Source organism: Nerophis ophidion, linkage group LG05 (genome assembly GCF_033978795.1).
Source record: "Nerophis ophidion isolate RoL-2023_Sa linkage group LG05, RoL_Noph_v1.0, whole genome shotgun sequence".
NCBI lineage: Eukaryota > Metazoa > Chordata > Actinopteri > Syngnathiformes > Syngnathidae > Nerophis > Nerophis ophidion.
This window is the reverse complement of record NC_084615.1, coordinates 34998972-35021631: the sequence shown is the minus strand read 5'-3', so window position 1 is coordinate 35021631 and position 22660 is coordinate 34998972. Positions and strand designations below refer to the sequence as shown.

General features: G+C 39.6%; 1 protein-coding gene across 2 annotated transcripts in view; it reads left to right on the top strand.

The window, feature by feature from the left end:
• The first annotated feature begins 337 nt into the window (after window positions 1–337).
• Window positions 338–22660, top strand: part of sgk1 (serum/glucocorticoid regulated kinase 1) — a 118601-nt gene continuing 96278 nt past the window's right edge. The window contains exons 1-3 of one of the 2 annotated variants that reach the window (XM_061900672.1): window positions 338–489; window positions 5261–5442; window positions 17180–17416. In XM_061900672.1, coding sequence (XP_061756656.1) covers window positions 5317–5442; window positions 17180–17416 — 363 coding nt within the window. In that variant the 5' untranslated portion in view covers window positions 338–489; window positions 5261–5316. The remainder of the gene's footprint in view (window positions 490–5260; window positions 5443–17179; window positions 17417–22660) is intronic. The other variant, XM_061900673.1, reaches the window with a different exon arrangement.

Sequence of the window (22660 nt, the reverse complement as noted above, 5' to 3'; positions counted from 1 at the left end):
GACTCCTATTATAAGATAAATTGCGTTTTTTAAGGGTCGGAGCTTATTTTAATGCTTGCTAATGTGCTTTTTGAAGACTTTTAATGCAGATACTTAATGTTGATGGCTGAACCTGTGCTGTTGATTTATGAGTCATGGGTTAACATAAAGAGAAGAAACGCTATATTCAGCATTTCTCATTGAGACAATTTAGAAATGAGGCAAAGAGGGGGAGGAGCCAACGAGGACTGCTGCAGAAAAATGAGCAAGGGGGTGATGAGGGAGCGAGAAGGAGGGAGGCGGCATGTGCTCACTGCAGAGCCTTTCATTGATAAAGTGGCATGACTGCAGCTGGACTCTCCATTATGTGTGTACACTTCCTGTGTGTTTGTTTACAGTCTGAACACCACACCAGCTCCCCTTTGACAGGAGGGACGGAGCACCTGTAACTGAGGCGGTGCATCTCATCCTTTCCCTCGGGCGTAAACAAAGCTACCTGTCTGCAGAAAGGTAAGGCTTTACTCTCCTGATTGGTCCACATGTTTCTACAGACCATTAAAGTGCAGTAGGCCATCTCAGCATTGAAAAAAGATAGGGTATCCCGCACGTCGCTGAGGTATACTTATTACCTATGGTGGCTCTAAGTGTATGATGAACCACAGCACTTGAAAACCCAAAGTGATGTCTGTCTAGACCACTTTTAGTCCTTTGGTTGTGAACAACACATTTTCTTTTAGCTTGATTTGCATTAGCGTTGCTGCTGAAATAAATGTTTTGTCACAAGGCAGGGTACCAACACCGCATGACTCCGACGCTGTCACTTTAGGAAACAATTATTACCTGTTTCTAAATTAAACGGCATCTGCAGTCGGATTATCTTCACTTCAGAAAGAGAGGACACAAGCACATCATATGAGGTGTCCTGGCTGGTCCGCCGCACCACTCAAGTCGTGATCTTGGGTTGCCGTGGTGACAGAGGGGATGCTGTTCTCCTTGATACTTGCCAGGGTACCATTCCCATGATTGGAAGTTGTTACGTTAAGGTCCGCATTTTACTAACTGTGACTTTAAGCTTTTACTGCTCTAAGTACTGATAGTAGTTTGTTCGCCACATGCGATTCTTTACCGCCGCTCTAGTGGCTCCCTGGAACATTTTTAAAAAAGGATTGAAAAAGGAAAAGGATGCGGGGAAAATACATTTTTGGTTTAGTATGCTTTTTTTTTGAGGATGAACATGACACAAACCTTCCCAATTGTTAGAAAGCCCATTGTTTCATATGTTTAATAAGAGTATTTGGTGAACATCGTTTTGTCCTACTAATTTTGGACTGGGATGCAACAGTTTTTCTACATGTAAAATCGTCCACTCCTTCTTTGTCTCATTTTGTCCACCAAACGTTTTATGCTGTGCGTAAATGCATGCAAATAGTGCGCTTTGTTTCATGTTATTGACATGCTGGAGTGCTAACCAGGCTATTTAGGCTAGCTGCATGTACATATTGCATCATTATGCCTCATCTGTAGTGACATTTGAGCTCATTTAATTTCCTTTACTTTTATCTTCTGTTGTATATTTAGTTTTGCATGTCTCATGACACATTATCTGTATGTAATATTGGCTGCATTTCAGATACAAACCCCGTTTCCATATGAGTTGGGAAATTGTGTTAGATGTAAATATAAACGGAATACAATGATTTGCAAATCATTTTCAACCCATATTCAGTTGAATATGCTACAAAGACAACATATTTGATGTTCAAACAGATAAACATTTTTTTTTTGCAAATCATTAACTTTAGAATTTCTATGCCAGCAACACGTGACAAAAGTTGGGAAAGGTGGCAATAAATACTGATAAAGTTGAGGAATGCTCATCAAACATTTATTTGGAACACCCCACAGGTGTGCAGGCTAATTGGGAACAGGTGGGTGCCATGATTGGGTATAAAAAAAGCCTCCATGAAATGCTATGTACAATTTGCTATGTAAGCAAATTGTTGAACAGTTTTAGAACAACATCTTTCAACAAGCTATTGCAAGGAATTTAGGGATTTTACCATGTATGGTCCGTAAAGTAAAATCATCAAAAGGTTCAGAGAATTTGGAGAAATCACTGCACTTAAAAGACAATATTACGGACCTTTGAACCCTCGGGCGGTACTGCATCAAAAACCAACATCAGTGAGTAAAGGATATCACCACATGGGATCAGGAACACTTCATAAAACCACTGTCAGTAACTACAGTTGTTTGCTACATCTGTAAGTGCAAGTTAGAACTCTAATATGCAAAGAAAAACCAATTTATCAACAACACCAAGGAACACCGCCTGCTTCGCTGGGCCCGAGATCATTTAAGATTGACTGATGCAAGGTGGAAAAGTGTTCTGTGGTGTGACGAGTCCACATTTCAAATTATATTTGGAAACTGTGGATGTGGTGTCCTCCGGAACAAAGAGGAAATTAACCACCTGGATTGTTGTGCAAAGTTTAAAAGCCAGCATTTGTGATGGTATGGGATTTTTTTAATTCCCAAGGCATGGGTAACTTACACATCTGTGAAGACACCATTAATGCTAAATGGTCCATACAGGTTTCGGAGCAACATATGTTGTCATCCAAGCAACGTTATCATGGACGCCCCTGCTTATTTCAGCAAGACAATTTGAAGCCTCATGTTACAACATCGTGGCTTCATAGTAAAAGAGTGCGGGTACTTTCCTGGCCCGCCTGCAGTCCAGACCTGTATCCCATTGAAAATGTGTGGCGCATTATGAAGCATAAAATACGACAGCGGAGACCCCGGACTGTTGAATGACTAAAGCTCTGCATAAATCAAGAATGGGAAACAATTCCACTTTCAAAGCTTCAACAATTAGTTTCCTCAGTTCCCAAACGTTTATTGAGTGTTGTTTAAAGAAAAGGTGATGTAACAAAGTAGCGAACATGCCCTTTCCCAACTACTTTGGCACGTGTTGCAGCCATGAAATTCTAAGTTAATTATTAATTGCAAAAAAAAAATCAAGTTTATGAGTTTGAACATCAAATATGTTGTCTTTGTAGTGCATTCAATTGAATATGGGTTGAAAATGATTTGCAAATCATTGTATTCCGTTTATATTTACATCTAACACAATTTCCCAACTCATATGGAAACAGGGTTTGTATTTGTTTGTATGCCATGTTGTTCCAGACAACAGCAAACATTTCTTAGCCTGCCAAAGATTGGAATAAATCTTCTAAAAGAAGACAGCCTGATGTTTCCTTTAACTTGGACACACACACATCTCTACCTTTTGGTCATTAAAAGCCATTAATTTCCAGGAGTTATCTCACCTTCTATGTAGCCTCTGATTTACTATTGGTTTTTAATGTTGTAAAAATGTGTCGAATACATATTACATTTCAAAATTTCTGTCAGCGAAGATTTGCTTCAGCCCGCGACACATAGTCATTTTGATAGTAGGCTAATATAGAGACTCACAGTGGGGCAGAAAAGTATTTAGTCAGCCACCGATTGTGCAAGTTCTCCCACTTAAAATGATGACAGAGGTCTGTAATTTTCATCTTAGGTACACTTCAACTGTGAGAGACAGAATCTTATGTTTATATATAACTATATATATATAGTTCAAGGGTGGACCCCGAGATGCAGAGAATGGAGGCAAGGTTAGCGATAGTGACAAAATAAAATATTTAATAAGTCAAAATGGTAACTAACGAAGATGGGGCAAACGTGCACACCATGGGAAATATAACAAAGGTAGTCTCTCTCAGAGGCTGGCAGGAAAAAGGCCAGGACGCACACAGCGTGGCAAAACTAGTCCTCAAAACAAGGAGGCTAGAAAGAAAACAACAACACAACGAGGTCAAAATACACAAATATACGAGAGCAACATACCAGGGGAGCTGAATGCAAGAATAACATGTCAGAGTGGAGTTCAGGAACAATAGTCGGCAGGGACCAGTTGGCGGTGAAGCGCTTAAATACTACCGGGACGTGATTGGCAGGAGGTGTGCCTTGTGAGGGCCAATAGACTGGGGAAAAAAACTGACAAACCAGATGAGGAGGCAGGGAGAATACAACAAACACAACACAGAATGTGGAAAAACAATCCTTGAATTCAAATTGTAGGAATTTTAAAGAATGTATTTGTAAATTATGGTAATAAATAAGTATTTGGTCAACCATTCAAAGCTCTCACTGATGGAAGGAGGTTTTGGCTCAAAATCTCACGATACATGGCCCTATTCATTCTTTCCTTAACACGGATCAATCGTCCTGTCCCCTTAGCAGAAAAACAGCCCCAAAGTATGATGTTTCCACCCCCATGCTTCACAGTAGGTATGGTGTTCTTGGGATGCAACGCAGTATTCTTCCTCCTCCAACAACAACGAGTTGAGTTTATACAAATAGTTCTATTTTGGTTTCATCTGACCACATGACATTCTCCCAATCCTCTGCTGTATCATCCATGTATCCTTTTTGGTATAAACTCAACTCGTCCTGTTTGGAGGAAAAAGAATACTGAGTTGCATCCCAAGAACACCATACCTACTGTGAAGCATGGTGGTGGAAACATCATGCTTTGGGTCTGTTTTTCTGCTAAGGGGACATAGCTATTGATCTGTGTTAAGGAAAGAATGAATGGGGCCATGTATTGTGAGATTTTGAGCCAAAACCTCCTTCCATCAGTGAGAGCTTTGAATGGTTGACCAAATACTTATTTTCCACCATAATTTACAAATACATTCTTTAAAATTCCTACAATGTGAATTCCTGGATTTTTTTTCACATTCTGTCTCTCACAGTTGAAGTGTACCTATGATGAAAATTACATTTTAAGTGGGCGAACTTGCACAATCGCTGGCTGACTAAATACTTTTTTGCCCCACTGTAGGTCATGTGTTGCCTTCATTATAAGACTTATATATGACTTTTAATTTTTTGCGGCTCCAGACAGATTGTTTTTTTGTATTTTTGGTCCAGTATGGCTCTTTCAACGCTTGGCCGTATGATGCTGACACAAACAAAAGACACCAACTTTTGAAACAAACTTACATCACACACCTTTTTTAGGGGGCCGATAATGCATTCAAGAGACACGCCTTCCGTTCTTTCTCACCCTCTCTTTCTCTCTCCCTCTTGAATTTTGGTCCATCTTCACCACCTCCTCTTCGCATTCGCTCTCCTCCACACGCGCAGCACAGTAGCATCTCACTCATCCCCGGATTTCACGACATTCCCTCATGCCTTAACCCTGCGCTTTCTCTGTCAGTCTCTCCGCCCGTCACACTGGGATCTACGGAGGCAAGTGGGGTGCCAGTGTCGGCCATGAAGCTGGTCAACAGAGGAGGAGGAGGAGACGGTGGAGGGGGAGGAGGAGCAGGTGCAGTTGGAGGAGAGAAGTCAGCGTTTTCTTTCAAGAAGTGCTCTCCCTTCCAGTTTGTGAAGAGGAAGGTGAGTTGGGATGACACGCACAAAAATAAACATGTTGTTGGATAGCTTTAGAGTGTTTGCCTACACATGCACACACACACTCTCATTGTGTGTGTGTCATGCGTGTGTGCCAGAGATGATGTCATTGTAAGCGGGCACATGCAAGGTTCCCTGTCTGTGTTTACTGTGTGTGCACACGCTTCACGAAACACTGTTGCGTGTGCGCGCACCACAAGTGTCTGCTGGGCAAGACGGAAAGAAATACATGGAAATTATGATGTCACCCCTGCTGGCCCAGGCTCTAGATTGTATATCACAGTGTTTTTCAACCTTTTTTAAGGCAAGGCACATTTTTGTCATAAACAAAATCCGGACGGAAAACGTTAAAAAATGTACTTTGTGTCAGCAAGCAAGCCTAACTACGTTGTTGCTATCCTTTTTTGTGTGGACATTGTAGATTGTCGTGTCCCATACGGGTGTACTTTGTGGACGCTGTAAGTTTTTGCTGTCATCCAGCATTCTGTCTCTGTTTACTTTGTAACCAGTTCAGTTTGACTTTTGTTTTGCGTAGCCTTTTCTTTTCCCCTTCGTTCATTTTGGGTTTAAGCATTACATACCTTTTTTACCTGCACGATGCCTCCCACTGTGGTCTGCATATCGGGAATGATTGATTGATTGAGACTTTTATTAGTAGATTGCACAGTACAGTACATATTCCGTACAATTGACAACTAAATGGTAACACCTGAATAAGTTGTTCAATTTTTCCATGTTCACAACAAACCACTCTTGTCTCACCTGACACATTCCGACTTTTCAAAAGCAATGCTGCCACCTCCTGACATGGAGTGTTACGTTGTTACCCTGCCGAGTTTTACACGGCACAGACACTAAGCAACGGCACATTATTGGCAGATTCTAATTATTGATTTGCAAAAAATATTTTTGGCATAAATTAGGTGAAGTTGCATAATTTTCCACGGCACAGCAGACAATATCTTACGGCACACTAGTGTGCCGCGGCACAGTGGTTGAAAAACACTGGTATATCATCTCGTGCTGCAGAACTAGACGACAAGGCTCATTTCCTGTGCGGTGTTAATGGCTTGTGACATCAAATGGTTTCTTCAGGTGATGAGAGTACACTCACTGGCCATTTAATTGGGGTTCACGTACCTGCACACACCTTACAAGATCCAATACAAAAATTGTGCCATATCAATCAAACTTTTTTTATAAAGCGCTTTTCATACATAAAAGAAATGCTTTACTAAGTTAAAAACAATACCCCGATGACCCATATCCCCCATTATCACATACTGTACGTACACACATACCAAACACAAATACAACATACACACATATGCAACTATATAGACCAATGATTGCATGGCTGACTACAGAGGAGACATCTGAGTAAACACTATCACAGGAGCCATCTGCACCAGGAGGTCATCAGACCATGGCCACCAGGACGCTGACCTAAAAGCGCCCCCACAAACACGGCCGATAACCCCTGAGGCAGATGGCTCATCTGAGGAACGTTGTAAAATAAAAATAAGAAAACTTGTAAAATAGTGTGTAGAGATAGATAATAAAATACAAGTGAGATATATGAAGATTAATAGAAAGAAAAGAAAAAAACAAACAACCAAATCGGGCCCTGGAATGACATCATAACGGCCCCCGAGTTCAGTTCATAACTTGTATTAACGTTGTTACCTTGCTAGCAAACAGAACACTGGGGTCCAAGCATGTGATTTAAAAAACCGAGGTGTTCCTTAAGGCACCACCTTAAGTCCTCTCTTTTTTGGCAGTTGCACCCCATCCATCCATCCATTTTCTAAAGCTTATTCCCTTTAGGTGTTGCAGGGGGCGCTGGCGCTTATCTCAGCTACAATTGGGCGGAAGGCGGGGTACACCCTGGACAATCTCTTACCTCATCACAGGGCCAACATTACCTCATCGCAGGGCCAACACAGATAGACAGACAACATTCACACTCAAATTCACACACTAGGGCCAATTTATTGTTGCCAATCAACCTATCCCCAGGTGCATGTCTTTGGAAGTGGGAGGAAGCCGGAGTACCCGGAGGGAACCCACGCATTCACGGGGAGAACATGCAAACTCCACACAGTTGCACCCGTTTTTATTAATGTGACTTATGTAAGGAAGGTGTCACTGGAGCTCGTTTAGTAATTTGTTCAACTTCTTTTGTTGTAACAGAGGTGTTCCTCAAGGTTCCACTTTAGGTCCTCTCTTTTTTACAGTTTGGGCTATTCAACTGATGGCCCACAAGTTCAATTCAAAAACCTTAAAACTCTAATTTTTTCAGCAGAATTTTTAAAGGGGAACATTATCACCAGACTTATGTAAGCGTCAATATATACCTTGATGTTGCAGAAAAAAGACCATATTTTTTTCAACCCATTTCCGAACTCTAAATGGGTGAATTTTGGCGAATGAAACGCCTTTCTATTATTTGCTCTCAGAGCAACGTGACGTCACCTAGGTAGTCAACCGCCATTTTCCCAAACACATAAACATCGAGTCAAATCAGCTCTGTTATTTTCCGTTTTTTCGACTGTTTTCCGTACCTTGGAGACATCAAGAGAGAGTATTAAGGGGACGCCTTTAGTCAAAAATGATTTATGGGGGTCAAAGGTCAATCGTTTATGGGAGTCAAGGTCAAAGGTCAAGATCGAGGTCAAACGTCAAGATCAAAGTCAAAGGTCGAAGTCAAAGGTCAAGGTCAAAGTCAAGTGGGTGTGGCTTACCCCGGAAGAGGGTGGAGTTAAGACCTGAAGTAGGAGTGGTTTAACCAGGAAGAGGGTGGAGTTTCAACCAGGAACAGGGAGTGGTTTAACCAGGAAGAGGGTGGAGTTTTAACCAAGAAGAGGGTGGCGTTTTAACCAGGAAGAGGGTGGAGTTAAGACTTTGAGAGGGAGTGGTTAAACCAGGAAGAGGGTGGGTTTAAGACCTGAAGAGGGATTGGTTAGGAGGGAACAAAAGAGGGTTCAGGTTGAGGTCAGTTTTAAGGAATGTTTTATTGACGGATGGGAGAGTTATGTGTGGTCAAATGTGGACAGTTTAAATGTTTACGATCGTTTGAAACAACATCCAGACTTCACGAAAACATATTTAAACGGTTGGGAGGAACTAATTAGGTTAAGGTTAACCATTTGATTGACCCTGCTTCGATGTATTGATGGTTGGGAATGTTACGTGGGAAGATGTGGACACGCACACACACGCACACACACACACACACGCACACACGCGCACACACATACACACACACACACACACACACACACACACAAACACACACACACACACACACACACACACACGCAGAGGGGGGATAGAAAAGGGTGGTGTAAGGCTTAGTCGTTATTTGGAGCTTTATACGTTAGCGTAAAGACTTTGTTCGATTCGGCCATGATTAGTGAAACGCCTGTTTCGATTTATAAAAATAATAAAACTTACTTTGACGCTCCGCGGGAAAGTCGAGTGTTTCTAAATCGTATGCAGATGCCGCCGACCGAGTCTTTGCGTGAGAAATGGGACTTGGAAGCGTACGGGATGGACGGATCTTTTGGATTTGTATTCAGATACGAAATGGACGCCCCTGCTTATTTCGCCTAAAAGAAAGAGATACGAACATTGATGAATATGAATATACCCTTTAATTCCATCTGTTATTGATTACGGATGCATTATTTACCAATCTGCTTCAAAAACATGACTTGGGAAAATAGACTGGATCCAGTCACAGGCTTTAAGGTTATGTTGTGGAGCTACTACATCAACCCTAGTGGCAGTATTACAAGTAAAAATGAACGAAAAACCTTTGGACAAGAGGAGAGATCAACTCTCAGCAGTTTATTGGGCAACTTTAAAAGGATCCAAGCAAGGATATCCTACTTGTCAAGTGCTACCAAACTGCCAAGAAAAAGAGAAAAAAAAAATAGTTTTGGGTGGATTATAGGAGACATATGTAATAAAGTTAAAATTGACAATATTAAAGTTAGTCCTACAGTACCAATTCCTGCAATACCACCGTGGATGTATGATAACCCAAAGGTAAACATGCAATTACTAAAGAATAGAAATTTAAATAGTTACCAGATAGAAAAATGGGTTGAGGTATGATATATACGGATGCATCAAAAACTATAAAAAGTAAGGTAGGAGCTGCAGCAGTTATCCCACAAGGAAACATACTATTAAATAAAATAATCAGTGATAAACTATCTGTGTTTACGGGGGAATTGGTAGCAATTTATGCGACGGTTAACTGGATAGAGGAAAACAAAGCAAGGAAAGTAGTTGTGTGCTCGCACTCCAGCAGTGCATTAATGAGCATAAAAAAACATAGCATCAGAAACAAGACAAGATTTAGTTTATGAAATAGTTCAGGCAATCTACAGAATAAATAAAGCGGGAGGTGTGGTAACATTTCTTTGGGTTCCTTAGAAGATATAGTAGGATGGAATTCACAACACATAGGATATAAAGCATTATACGCGTATTTAAAAAACATTGGGTTGAATAAAAGAATATAGAGTAGGGATCCATCTTGGTCCACACTCCATTTCAGTAGGTGGCGCTAATGCACACCAGAAGGTTGCTTGCCGGAAACAACCGCCCACCTCCGGAATCAGTCCCCGCCCATTCCCCTTAGGCGCGAAATTCATTTGAGCGGAAGACAGAGGAGTGAGAGGAGTTCTTTAAAACCGCGGAGAATCTTAAAAAGCTTACAGAAAGCAAGAAAAACTTACGGCGGGGGCATGTCGGACATTCGCCGTTGTTTTCGATGATATTGTCCCGGACCAAGGTTTCGATGTCTGGGTTCTTTGGCGGAATCAAGCCTTCTCCTCTGCCTGGAATGGCTGACTGTCTCCGACGGGCATTGACGGCGCTTGCTCGGTTAAGGGGGTCCAACGAGCCGGAGATGTAAACGGAAAATCTATAAGTAAATATATGTATATATGTATTGTATACCGCATGTTTTTTTCTTGTAAAATGAGAATCATTTGACTCACCAGACTGTGATTGTGTTAAAACGATCGCGTTAGGATCTCACGGCAATTCCTCTATGAAACAAAATAATGAATACACATAATATTAAATAATTCAAAGGTTTAAACACACCTCGATAATCATCTTCCAACTTGGTAAGATCGATCAAACAAAGTTCTTCGTTTTTCACTTTGTCGTCATCGGCTGGTAAAAAAAAAAGTATTACAACGACGTACACGTGCAATGTTTTTAACGTTAAATGTTTAAACGGAGTTAAACCAATGTCTAATAACGTGGTAAAGCAGAGGTAATGGTGTGTGTGTGTGTGTGTGTGTGTGTGTGTGTGTGTGTGTGTGTGTGTGTGTGTGTGTGTGTGTGTGTGGGTGCGTGAGCGCGCGTGTGTGCTTTTTCAAAGGGTATATTCATATTCATCAATGTTCGTATCTCTTTCTTTTAGCCGAAATAAGCAGGGGCGTCCATTTCGTATCTGAATACAAATCCAAAAGATCCGTCCATCCCGTACGCTTCCAAGTCCCATTTCTCACGCAAAGACTCGGTCGGCGGCATCTGCATACGATTTAGAAACACTGGACTTTTCCGCGGAGCGTCAAAGTAAGTTTTATTATTTTTATAAATCAAAACAGGCGTTTCACTAATCATGGCCGAATCGAACATAGTCTTTACGCTAACGTATAAAGCTCCAAATAATGACTAAGCCTTACACCACCCTTTTCTATCCCCCCTCTGCGTGTGTGTGTGTGTGTGTGTGTGTGTGTGTGTGTGTGTGTGTGTGTGTGTGTGTGTGTGTGTGTGTGTGTGTGTGTGTGTGTGTGTGTGTGTGTGCGCGTGTGTGTGTGTGCGTGCGTGTGTGTGTAACATTCCCAACCATCAATACATCGAAGCAGGGTCAAACAAATGGTTAACCTTAACCTAATTAGTTCCTCCCAACCGTTTAAATATGTTTTCGTGAAGTCTGGATGTTGTTTCAAACGATCGTAAACATTTAAACTGTCCACATTTGACCGCACATAACTCACCCATCCGTCAATAGAACATTCCTTAAAACTGACCTCAACCTGAACCCTCCTTTGTTCCCTCTTAACCAATCCCTCTTCAGGTCTTAAACCCACCCTCTTCCTGGTTAAAACTCCACCCTCTTCCAGGTTTAACCACTCCCTCTTCCTGGTTAAAGCTCCACCCTCTTCCTGGTTAAACCACTCCCTCTTCCTGGTTAAAACTCCACCCTCTCCTGGTTAAACCACTCCTACTTCAGGTCTTAACTCCACCCCCTTCCGGGGTAAGCCACACCCACTTGACTTTGACCTTGACCTTTGACTTTGACATTTGACCTTGATCTTGACCTTTGACCTTGACCCCCCATAAATCATTTACCTTTGACCCCCATAAATCATTTTTGACTAAAGGTGTCCCCTTAATACTCTCTATCATGCCTCGTCGGTGTGTTGTCGGAGGGTGTAACAACACGATCAAGGACGGATTCAAGTTGATTGACATAGAATGTGCATCGATTAGCACGGCATGCTAATCGATGCTAACATGCTATTTAGGCAGGCTGTATGTACATTTGTAGCTATATTTGCATCCAGCCTTTCTCTCCACCCACATTTAATGCTAAACAAACATTTACCAATAGACAGATTTAAGTTGCTCCAGTGTCACAAGATGCGAAAGTCACGATCATTTGGTCTGCACATTTTACCGGCGATGCTAAGGCAGACATGGCACAGAGATGTATGGATATCCTGCAGATGCATTTCCAACGATAAAGTCAACGAAATCATAAAGGTGAGTTTTGTTGATGTTATTGACTTATGTGCTAATCAGACATATTTGGTTGCGGCATGACTGCCAGCTAATCGATGCTAACATGCTATTTAGGCTAGCTGCATGTACATTTGTAGCTATATTTGCATCCAGCGTTTTCCCTCCACCCACATTTAATGACACTTACCAATCGACAGATTTAAGTTGCTCCAGTGTCACAAGATGCGAAAGCCCCGATAGTTTGGTCTGCACATTTTACCGGCGATGCTAAGGCAGACATGGCTGAATAGCGTCAATAGCTATTCGCTCAATAGCTTCAGTTTCTTCTTCAATTTCGTTTTCGCTATCTGCCTCCAAATTCCAACCATCCGTTTCAATACATGCGTAATCTGTTGAATTGCTCAAGCCGCTGAAATCCGAGTCTGAATCCGAGCTAATGTCGCTATATCTTGCTGTGCTATCCGCCTGGACAGCATGTATATCACTGGATGACGTCACAGGTAAATGGACGGTGGCTTCACAGATAGCGAAAATCAGGCACTTTAAAGCCTTTTTTCAGGATATTCTATGATTGGTAAAATTTTGAAAAAAACTTTGAAAAATAACATAAGCCACTGGGAACTGATTTTTATTGGTTTTTAACCCTTCTGAAATTGTGATAATGTTCCCCTTTAAAAAAACATATGAGCGTTGTCTTAGAGATGATCTTTAATTAGCTTTTTTGCTGGAGAAACAGCACAGCACCCCTGTAACTCTGATAAAATATATAAGCCAAAATAAAATGTCAATTGTAGAGGACACTGGTTCTATGAAATATACAAAATAAGACCAATAGTGGAGTCCAGCCCTCCAGTCCTTTGCTTTCTGGAAATGTGACCCCCAAAACAATTTAGTTGACTATCCCTGTCCTATAGAAAGAACAAAAGACATTCGGAAATGACGTCAGTTATGTTCAAACAAGGAAATTAGGGAATTTTCTTGTTAGCTTATGTCATTAGTGTGCCATCTGGCTCGTGTGTGCTCATCAGTTATCATGTTGACCCGCAGCATTCAAGTTTTTTCCATTCTTCACATTTAGTCCCGACATGTCGTGACATGCCCGGCCCATCATAAACATCATATCTGTTTGTGTGCGTGTGCGTGTGTGTGTGTTTGTCTGTGTGTGTGTACAGCAGGATGAGCCATTAGATAGCCTGTATTATATATTCTCACTGAGAAAAAAACTATCAGTAAAGTCACGACTATTAGGAAATATCGCCCTATAATTTGATTTTAGTGATATTCTTATTCTTTTTCTTGTGATTACTATTGTGAGTTGTAACTTGTATCTAACCTCTATATGTAACTACACTGATTTTTACCTCTCTAAATTAGTGTTCTTTAACCTTTTTTGAGCCAAAGCATATTTTTTTACTTGAAAAAATTCTGAGGCACACCACCAGCAGAACACATAAAAAAATGAAACTCAGCTGCCGATGTTGACAATAAAAAGTCGTTCTCGCAATTGTTGGATATGAATTCAAACCATAACCAAGCATGCATCACTATAGCTCTTGTCTCAAAGTAGGTGAACTGTCACCTGTCACATAACGCCGTGACTTATTTTTAGTTTTTTGGTGTTTTTCTGTGTGTAGTATTTTAGTCCTTGTCTTACACTCCTATTTGGTGGCTTTTCCTGTTTTGTTGGTATTTTCCTGCAGAAGTTTCATGTCTTCCTTGAACACTATTCCCCACACCTGCTTTGTTTTTGCAATCAAGACTGTTTAAGTTATGCGGATGCTACCCTTATTTGTGTGGACATTGTTGATTGTCATGTCATGTACGGATGTACTTTGTGGACGCCGTCTGCTCAACACACTGTAAGTCTTTGCTGTCGTCCAGCATTCTGTTTTTGATTAGTTTGCAGCCAGTTCAGTTTTAGTTTTTTTTTTGCATATCCATCCCTAAGCTTCAATGCCTTTTCTTTGTGGCACTCGCCTTTTGTTTATTTTTGGTTTAAGTGTTAGATACCTTTTTACACTGTCACGTTGCCTCCCGCATATTGTAATCACGACAAACCATGTTCCTGACATCTGCAAAGCAATTAGCTTTGTGCTGCCACCTACTGATATGGAAGAGTATTACACGGTTACTCTGCCGCGCTCTAGACAGCCCAGACACTCAACAACGGCACATTTGAAGATTATAATTAGTGGTTTGCAAAAACATTGTTTAACCGAATTAGGTGAAATTACATAGTCTCCCACAGCACACCAAACTGTATTTCACGGCACACTGGTGTGCCGTAGCACAGTGGTTGAAAAACACTGCTCTAAATAATTGGATCCATCCATCCATTTTCTACCGCTTATTCCCTTTGGGGTCGCGGGGGGCGCTGGTGCCTATGTCAGCTACAATCGGGCGGAAGGCGGCGTACACCATGGACAAGTCGCCAGCTCATCACAGGGCCAACACAAACAGACAACATTCACACTCCCATTCACACACTAGGGCCAATTTTTAGTGTTGCCAATCAACCCATCAATAATTGTTTTTGTAAAATGTTGACATATTCTTGTTTCTATTAAGATTGTTTCCCCACAACTGCTACTTTAGTTTCATGTTAATGTGTTTTTTCAACTAGAAATACTGTATCTCCTTGAATTGCTGCCGGGGCGTTAATTAATTGAAAACCTCTTATCACCCCGGCGCTTACCAAACCCATGCAGTAAAAATTAGAGTGTATTATATCTTCTCACTGAGACAAAAACTATCAGTAAAGTCACAACTATTAGGAAATATCGCCCTATAATTAGATTTTAGTGATATTCTTACTTGGGTAAAAAAACATGTTATTATGGTCTTATCTTTACTTATAAATGAAGTCCATTCGCCGCTCCTTCTGATCAAAAGCATCGATAACTTGTTTATAGAAGTCTTCCTTATCTTTTTTCAGTTTTAAAAGTCTCTCTGTCTCGATGGAGATCTTCCTTTATTACCTCCTGCTTTGATTGAAAGTCCAGTTTAGAAAAATTCTATCATACCGCTGCTATCAGTTAGCTCGGCTCCTCACATGTGGCGACGATAGAATTATCCTCGGACAACTACCCCTCCCGTTCTACTCCGTGGGTGATCTCTTTATCCCACCACTGCTACCGGGAAGTTTTATTGTATAAATAATACACTGGATATTTAGGACTGGAACATGATTTATTTCAGCCCAGTTGTTTACATAGCCAGCATAGGAGTAGTGGTCTGTCGTGCACCCCCGGCATCATAACCGTTCCCAGCACATATCATGTCACTCGTTGTCACTTCTTCTGCAGCCGAGTAGTCGCAAGAAGGATCACTAGCGCCCTCTACCACCAGGAGGCGGGAGTCATTTAATGACTCATATTTGACATACGCAGCTACGGTGTATTAATATAACAGCTGCTTACTGTTCTTTTTAGCATACCGGTATTCAATAGCTTGGACCTTAAATCCTACTAAATAGCTCGACATCTTCTTCCCTTTATGCGATTTCAAATTACCGGTATTGAAATCAGCCTCCTCCATTTTGAAAATGATGACAGGGGAAGTGTCACTCGTGACGTCACGAGTTTGACCAGGCGGCAATACTAAGCATGCGCTAATTATTTTGAGAAGCGAGTTTGACCCGGCAGTAATTCAAGGTAGGCGCATACTATATACCCGGGAGCCATTCAAGGAAATACGGTATGTTAACAAGTTTTATTTTATCTTCATATAACTGCTAGTTGAAAATTTGATTTGATTCTTTTAATTTTAGATATTTTGTACAATCTATAGGTATAACATTTCTGTTTATATACTTGTAATATTTGTTTCTTTGGCTTCTTTTATCTTGTCAAATTTCAACCTTTTCCCTGTGTTACAAGAAACGTTTTCCCTCATAATTACTACTTATTTATTGCTGCTCATTTAGAGTTTTCGACCAAGGGTCCCCAAACTTTTTGACTCGGGAGCCGCATTGAATTAAAGAAAAATTGGCCGGGGGATGGGCTGTATGTTCATCTATATATATATATATATATATATATATATATTTTTTTTTTTTAATATATATTTATATATATATATATGTATATATATATATATATATATATGTTTTTATGTATATATATATATATATATGTATGTATGTATATATATATATGTATGTATATCTATATGTATATCTAATATATATATGTATGTATACATATATATATATATATATATATGTATGTATGTATGTATGTATGTATGTATGTATATGTATATGTATATATATATATATATACATGTATGTATGTATGTATGTATGTATGTATGTATGTATGTATATATATATATATATATGAATGGATATTTATGTATATATATATGTATATATATATATATATATATATATATATATATGTATATATATATATATTCTGAGCATGAGCATGGTGATGTCACGTTATCGATGGGAAAATGCATTTTTAGACGATATGATTTCCCTGAGCGGCTAGAAGACACTGAGCGGTAGAAAATTGTTTAGAAAGGACAGATTAAAAAAAAAAAAAAAGATCATTTTAAAAAAACATTTAAAAAAAAATCTAAAAATTTATTTTTTTTATTTTTTAACTTTCGACTTCCCCCCGGCCGGATCTTAGATGCTGGCAGGCCGTAGTTTGGGGACCCCTGTTATAGAAATTGGTACACAAAAGAGGTCGGTGAAATATGGCCTCTGTGTCTCAAGGTCAGCGTGGTGCTGTTGGACCACAGTCTCTTTGACCATTAAGGCTGCACAGTTGTTGTTCACAGTTCTTTAAAAGTCGCTGCACTTATTACACAAACAAGTCAAACCAACAGCTCAAAATTTTTTCAGACAAGCTTCAACAAGGCAGACATTGGTCTGCCAATTCCAACACTTATTTTGCTGTCAAATATAATAACACCTTTACATTTCTCTAATAAGGTGCGAAGATGGATGAGGAATCCCAAAGTGAGCGTGGAAAAGGTCCAGGGCAAAGGTCTCATCTGCCCAAAGTGTCCCTTTTCTGACGAGCTGTGTTACACGCACTTCCCCTCACCGTACGCCTGCTGCCACTATTCCGGTTTGCACGGCGCCAACCGCTACCATGCCGAGCCACCATTGCCCTGTTCCACCATGAGAGAACAAGCCAAGAGTCCGGACAAGAGCAAAGGCTGCAAGGTGAGAGAGACAAAACATTAGGTACACCTGCACCATCAAACGACATAGTATAGAAACACATATGAAAAAGGTTATAGTTCCCTTCATTCATGCATACAAGGTCACAGAGTACGATACTAATTTAGTCATTTGATGACTGTACAAATTATATATTGTCAATAATCATCTACTGCAATAAAGTCGTCATATTGAAAGAATAAACCAAAAGTAAATAATGATAAATGGGTTGTACTTGTATAGCGCTTTTCTACTTTCAAGGTACTCAAAGCGCTTTGACACAACTTCCACTTTCACCCAATCACGCACACATTCACACACTGATGGAGGGAGCTTTCATGCAAGGCGCTAACCAGCACCCATCAGGAGCAAGGGTGAAGTGTCTTGCTCAGGACACAACGGACGTGACGAGGTTGGTACTAGGTGGGGATTGAACCAGGGACCCTCGAGTTTCGCACGGCTACTCTCCCACCGTGCGCCACGCCAAGTAGTACTTAGTTGTCCGCCTTAAAATGAAAACTGTACAGTTTGTTGTTTCAGTTTTTAAATAATAGTTTGTTGTTCTTTTAATACAATCTATGGTAAACCATTATAGTTATTTTCGACCAAATGTTCTTGTGTTGTTTTTTTCCTGTAATATACATTATATATATATATATATATATATATATATATATATATATATATATATATATATATATATATATATATATATGTATATATATGTGTATGCATATTTGTGTGTATATATATGTATGTATATATATGTATGTATATACAGTATATGTGTATGCATTTGGGTGTATATATATATATATATAAATATAAATATATGTGTATAATGTGTGTGTGTATATATATATATATATATATGTTAGGGCTGGGCAATGATTAAAAATTGGAATCGAAGTTAATCGCACTATTTCTCAGATTAATCGCGATTAACTGCATTGTATACGCAAAGCCCAATAATGAATTCAAAAGTAGTGTGTAATGCACCTTTATTGGAATATTCTCCCACATGAACAAAAGCGCCAAAACATTTGTTGTGCAAACACAATTTAAATCAGTCCTTGTTAAACAGTAGCAGTTAAAAAGCATATTTTATGAAAATCAACTCAAAAAATGTAAATACAAACATTTAAGCTTATTGCCACTGCCAGGGTATTTAAGTTATTATGGAAAATAAATATAACCTACATACAAATTTCTGAGCCACAATCATAACATCCGAACAGGCAATTTCTGAGGTAACAGCAGAAACATTTTTTTTATCAGGGATCTTATGTTTAAAAAACCTATATTATAGGTAGTGGGCTGTTTTAGGGAATTTTTGATCAAATTATCCGTAGTAGCAATATTAATAATGTTGTTTATTCTGCGTAGTGCCCATAAAACAATCATGACCATATCTAGGAATTGATATGATGGGAATTTTCCGATTGTTTGCTTGGTGCTTTGATAAACTGAACGCATCATATACATGGTACTATATCGTGATGTTATGAGCCAGGGGGAAAAAAAACTACCCTACACAGCATGCAACAGGAGTGACGAGCATGCGCGGTAGCCCGGTATAGGTTGTGTGTCTCCATGACGGCATCTTGTATGTTGTGATATACACGCTCTGAAAGCAAACGTTAAGAACTCAGCCAACACTCCTCGTCTGCATTATTCATAAATAGACAGACAACACATATACTCCGCTGCTTCACAGGCCGCTGGATGTAGCCGGCAAAGTATTCCCATGCTAGCTAGCCGGTCTAGCAAGCACGCGTCATTCAGTCCAAAACGGCCCGATCTATCCACATCCAGAATTGTCTGGCGGTCGTAAGTGATCCCGGAGTGACCACGCTGTAAGCCAGCCATGAAATTTGCAGAATTGTCCAGTATTTTTGCCAAATGTTCCATCTTTACCAAGAGCCCCTCGACGCCGAAGCACGTCCGGGCGTCGCCATCTTGCAAAGAAAAAGCGTTAACAAAATAAAAGCATGTAAACAACATATGCAAATGTGCGATAAAATAATTGTTGGCGTTAATAGATTGAAGAGTTAACTCGTAATTAACGCATTATATATATATATATATATATATATATATATATATAAACTATTATCTTGCATTATTGACACTTTTGTCTAAAAAAGTGACAAATGTTGCTTTATCACAGGATTTTTCATCTTCCAATTCTTATGTATATACGTATACCATGTATATATGTCTTTATTTTGAATTAACTATAAATTAATTCCATTATTAAAAGTATCATATTTCACAATACACGATACTATGTTACTTATGCATAATGCATGAACATATATCACAACAAATATTTGAACATTTACAACAATATTCTCGTACAATTTTTGGGTCGCGCAATGTTGCGTTGATTCTTGTAATACTAGGTTTTTACTTCTATATTTTGGCAAGGTTAAGTTTTTGTTCTTGTAAAATGTGAACAATAGACCATCAGATGCATGTAATATAATACAATAGAGCAATTAAGAAGACCTATGGTCATCAGACACCTCATTATACACGTATACAATCCAGCTAAAGTAGAAGACATGCAATGCGGAAATAATAATAATTCTTCAATCTAAATTAAAATGAAGTAAATTACATAACAACGCTAATGTCCCTAAACGCCCTCGCTCTGCCAATTAATTAATTAGTGTGAGTTAACAGACGTCAAAGCAAATGAACATGACTCCATGCTTCTTTTTATCTTTCGTTCCCTTCCCTTTAAACTGCACCATAACAGTTGTGACCTCACATACCCATCCCCCCCCCCCCCCCCACACACACACACACACACACACACACACCCACGCTTGTTCATTAATGCTGCAGCAGGTGTTTGCCATGTTGTCTGGTAGTTATGTCACCGCTAGCGTGATGTTAATTCCCAGTTATCATGCCCATCATGCCCATTGCCACGGTGTGTGTGTGCGCGCGCGTGTATGTGTGTGCGCGTGTGAGACGATGAGTCATCACTGCCCCAATATGCACTGTTCGTGTGTGCTTGTGTGTGTGTGTGTGTGTGTGTGTGTGTGTGTGTGTGTGTGTCAGAAACAACAATATTAGAATGGTGCCATTCTTTATTTTCCCCATTTTTCTGCCAGCATAATATTTTGCTCTGTTTTTTTATCTATCACTTTGGCTATTCAACATCCAACACCACTGTCTCACTGGGGATACCGGAGCCTGTTTTTTTGCAGCATAATAAGTGTTCGCCTTTTTCAAAAGATTGACTTTGACGGTACTCGTCCTGTATTTGACCCAACATGTTGTTGGCAAACAGTGCGTCATCAGTGGACACTATCTAAACACTGACATAAGTCACAATGTCATAGCGTTGACTTTACTTGACCTATGATTGGATGTTTCCCAAAAGTGAGCACAGTTCTCTCACATTTCAGCAATAAGTTCCAAAGGGAGACTACTTTAGAAATTGGATGTACTTTAAAGTGGTCAGTGTACAGCTTGCATAGCAGTATATATTTGCTATCAATACACAGCATACAAGCAAGTACAGCTCATAGTGAACACATCCAAATGGTGTCTTTGGTCTGAATATTTAGTGTGACCGCCATTGTTTTTTACCACTGCCTTAGAGGCCTACTGAAACCCACTACTACCGACCACGCAGTCTGATAGTTTATATAGCAATGATGAAATATTAACATTGCAACACATGCCAATACGGCCTTTTTAGTTTACTAAATTGCAATTTAAAATTTCCCGGGAGTTTTTTCTTGAAAACGTTGCGTAATGATGACGTGTACGCTTGACGTCACGGGCTGTTAGGAAATATGAGCGCTGCACACACACACAGCTAAAAGTCATCTGCTTTAACCGCATAATTACACAGTATTTTGGACATCTGTGTTGCTGAATCTTTTGCAATTTGTTCAATTAATAATGGAGAAGTCAAAGTAGAAAGATGGAGTTGGGAAGCTTTAGCCTTTAACCACACAAACAAACGGTGATTCCTTGTTTAAAATTCATGTAGGGGAAACTTTACTATGGATCACAGCGAACATGGATCCCAACCGAATGTCAACCAGCAGCTTTCGGTAAGAAAATTGTGGTAAAAAGTTGCTTCTTACCGGAGATCAGTTGAGCTTGTGCCGCCCATAAAGCTGCCATCGACTTTCCTGAGACACTTCGTCGGACACGCCCCTCTGACTATCAGGTACTATTAAACTCACTAAAACGCAAGCAACACAATAGAAAGATAAGGGCTTTCCCACAATTATCCGAGTAAATGCGTCTAAAAACATCTGAATCCGTCCCAATGCAGTCACGTTTTTTTTTGTTTTTTTTTCTAGTCCGTCGCTATTAATATCCTCAAACACAAATCTTTCCTCCTCGATCAAAGCAATGGGGAAATTGTCGTTTTCTCGGTCCGAATAGCTGTTTTTGTTGGAGGCTCCCATTAAAAACAATGTGAAGATGTGAGGAGCCATCAACATGTGACGTCATCGTCTGCGACTTCCGGTAGAGGCAGGGCTTTTCTGTTAGCACTGAAAGTTGGAACTTTATCGTGGATGTTATCTACTAAATCTTTTCAGCAAAAATATGGCAATATCACGAAATGATCAAGTGTGACACATCGAATGGACCTGCTATCCCCCGTTTAAATAATAGGCCTTTAAAGCTCTTGAGCATGGAATTAAGCAGAACTGTGACATAAAAAACTATTTGTGGTTAGAAAAAAAAAAGTTTCTAAATTGATCGATCTAACCAATATGGTATCGACTACATGTTAAAGTTAAAGATGATTGTCACACGCACACTATTTGGTAACAGTAGAAGAGAAAGTCAAACACAAATACAAATAGACAGAATAGAAATTGAAAGAGTAAATGAAACCAAAGTTTTAGGTGTTAATGACTGATGATAAATTGAACAGGAAATCTCATGTAAAAAATATACAACATAAAGTAGCAAGAAATACGTCAATAATGAATAAAGCTAAATATGTTCTAGACCAAACATCACTTTATATTCTCTACTGCTCACTAGTGTTACCATATCTGAGTTACTGTGTAGAAATATGGGGAAATAATTACAAACGTACACTTCATTCACTAACAGTGTTACAAAAAAGATGAGTTAGAATAATACATAATGTTGGATATAGAGAACATACAAACCCTTTATTTATTGACTCAAAGATACTGAAATTCCACGACATAATGAAATTGCAAACAGCTAAAATTATACACAAAAACTATTACC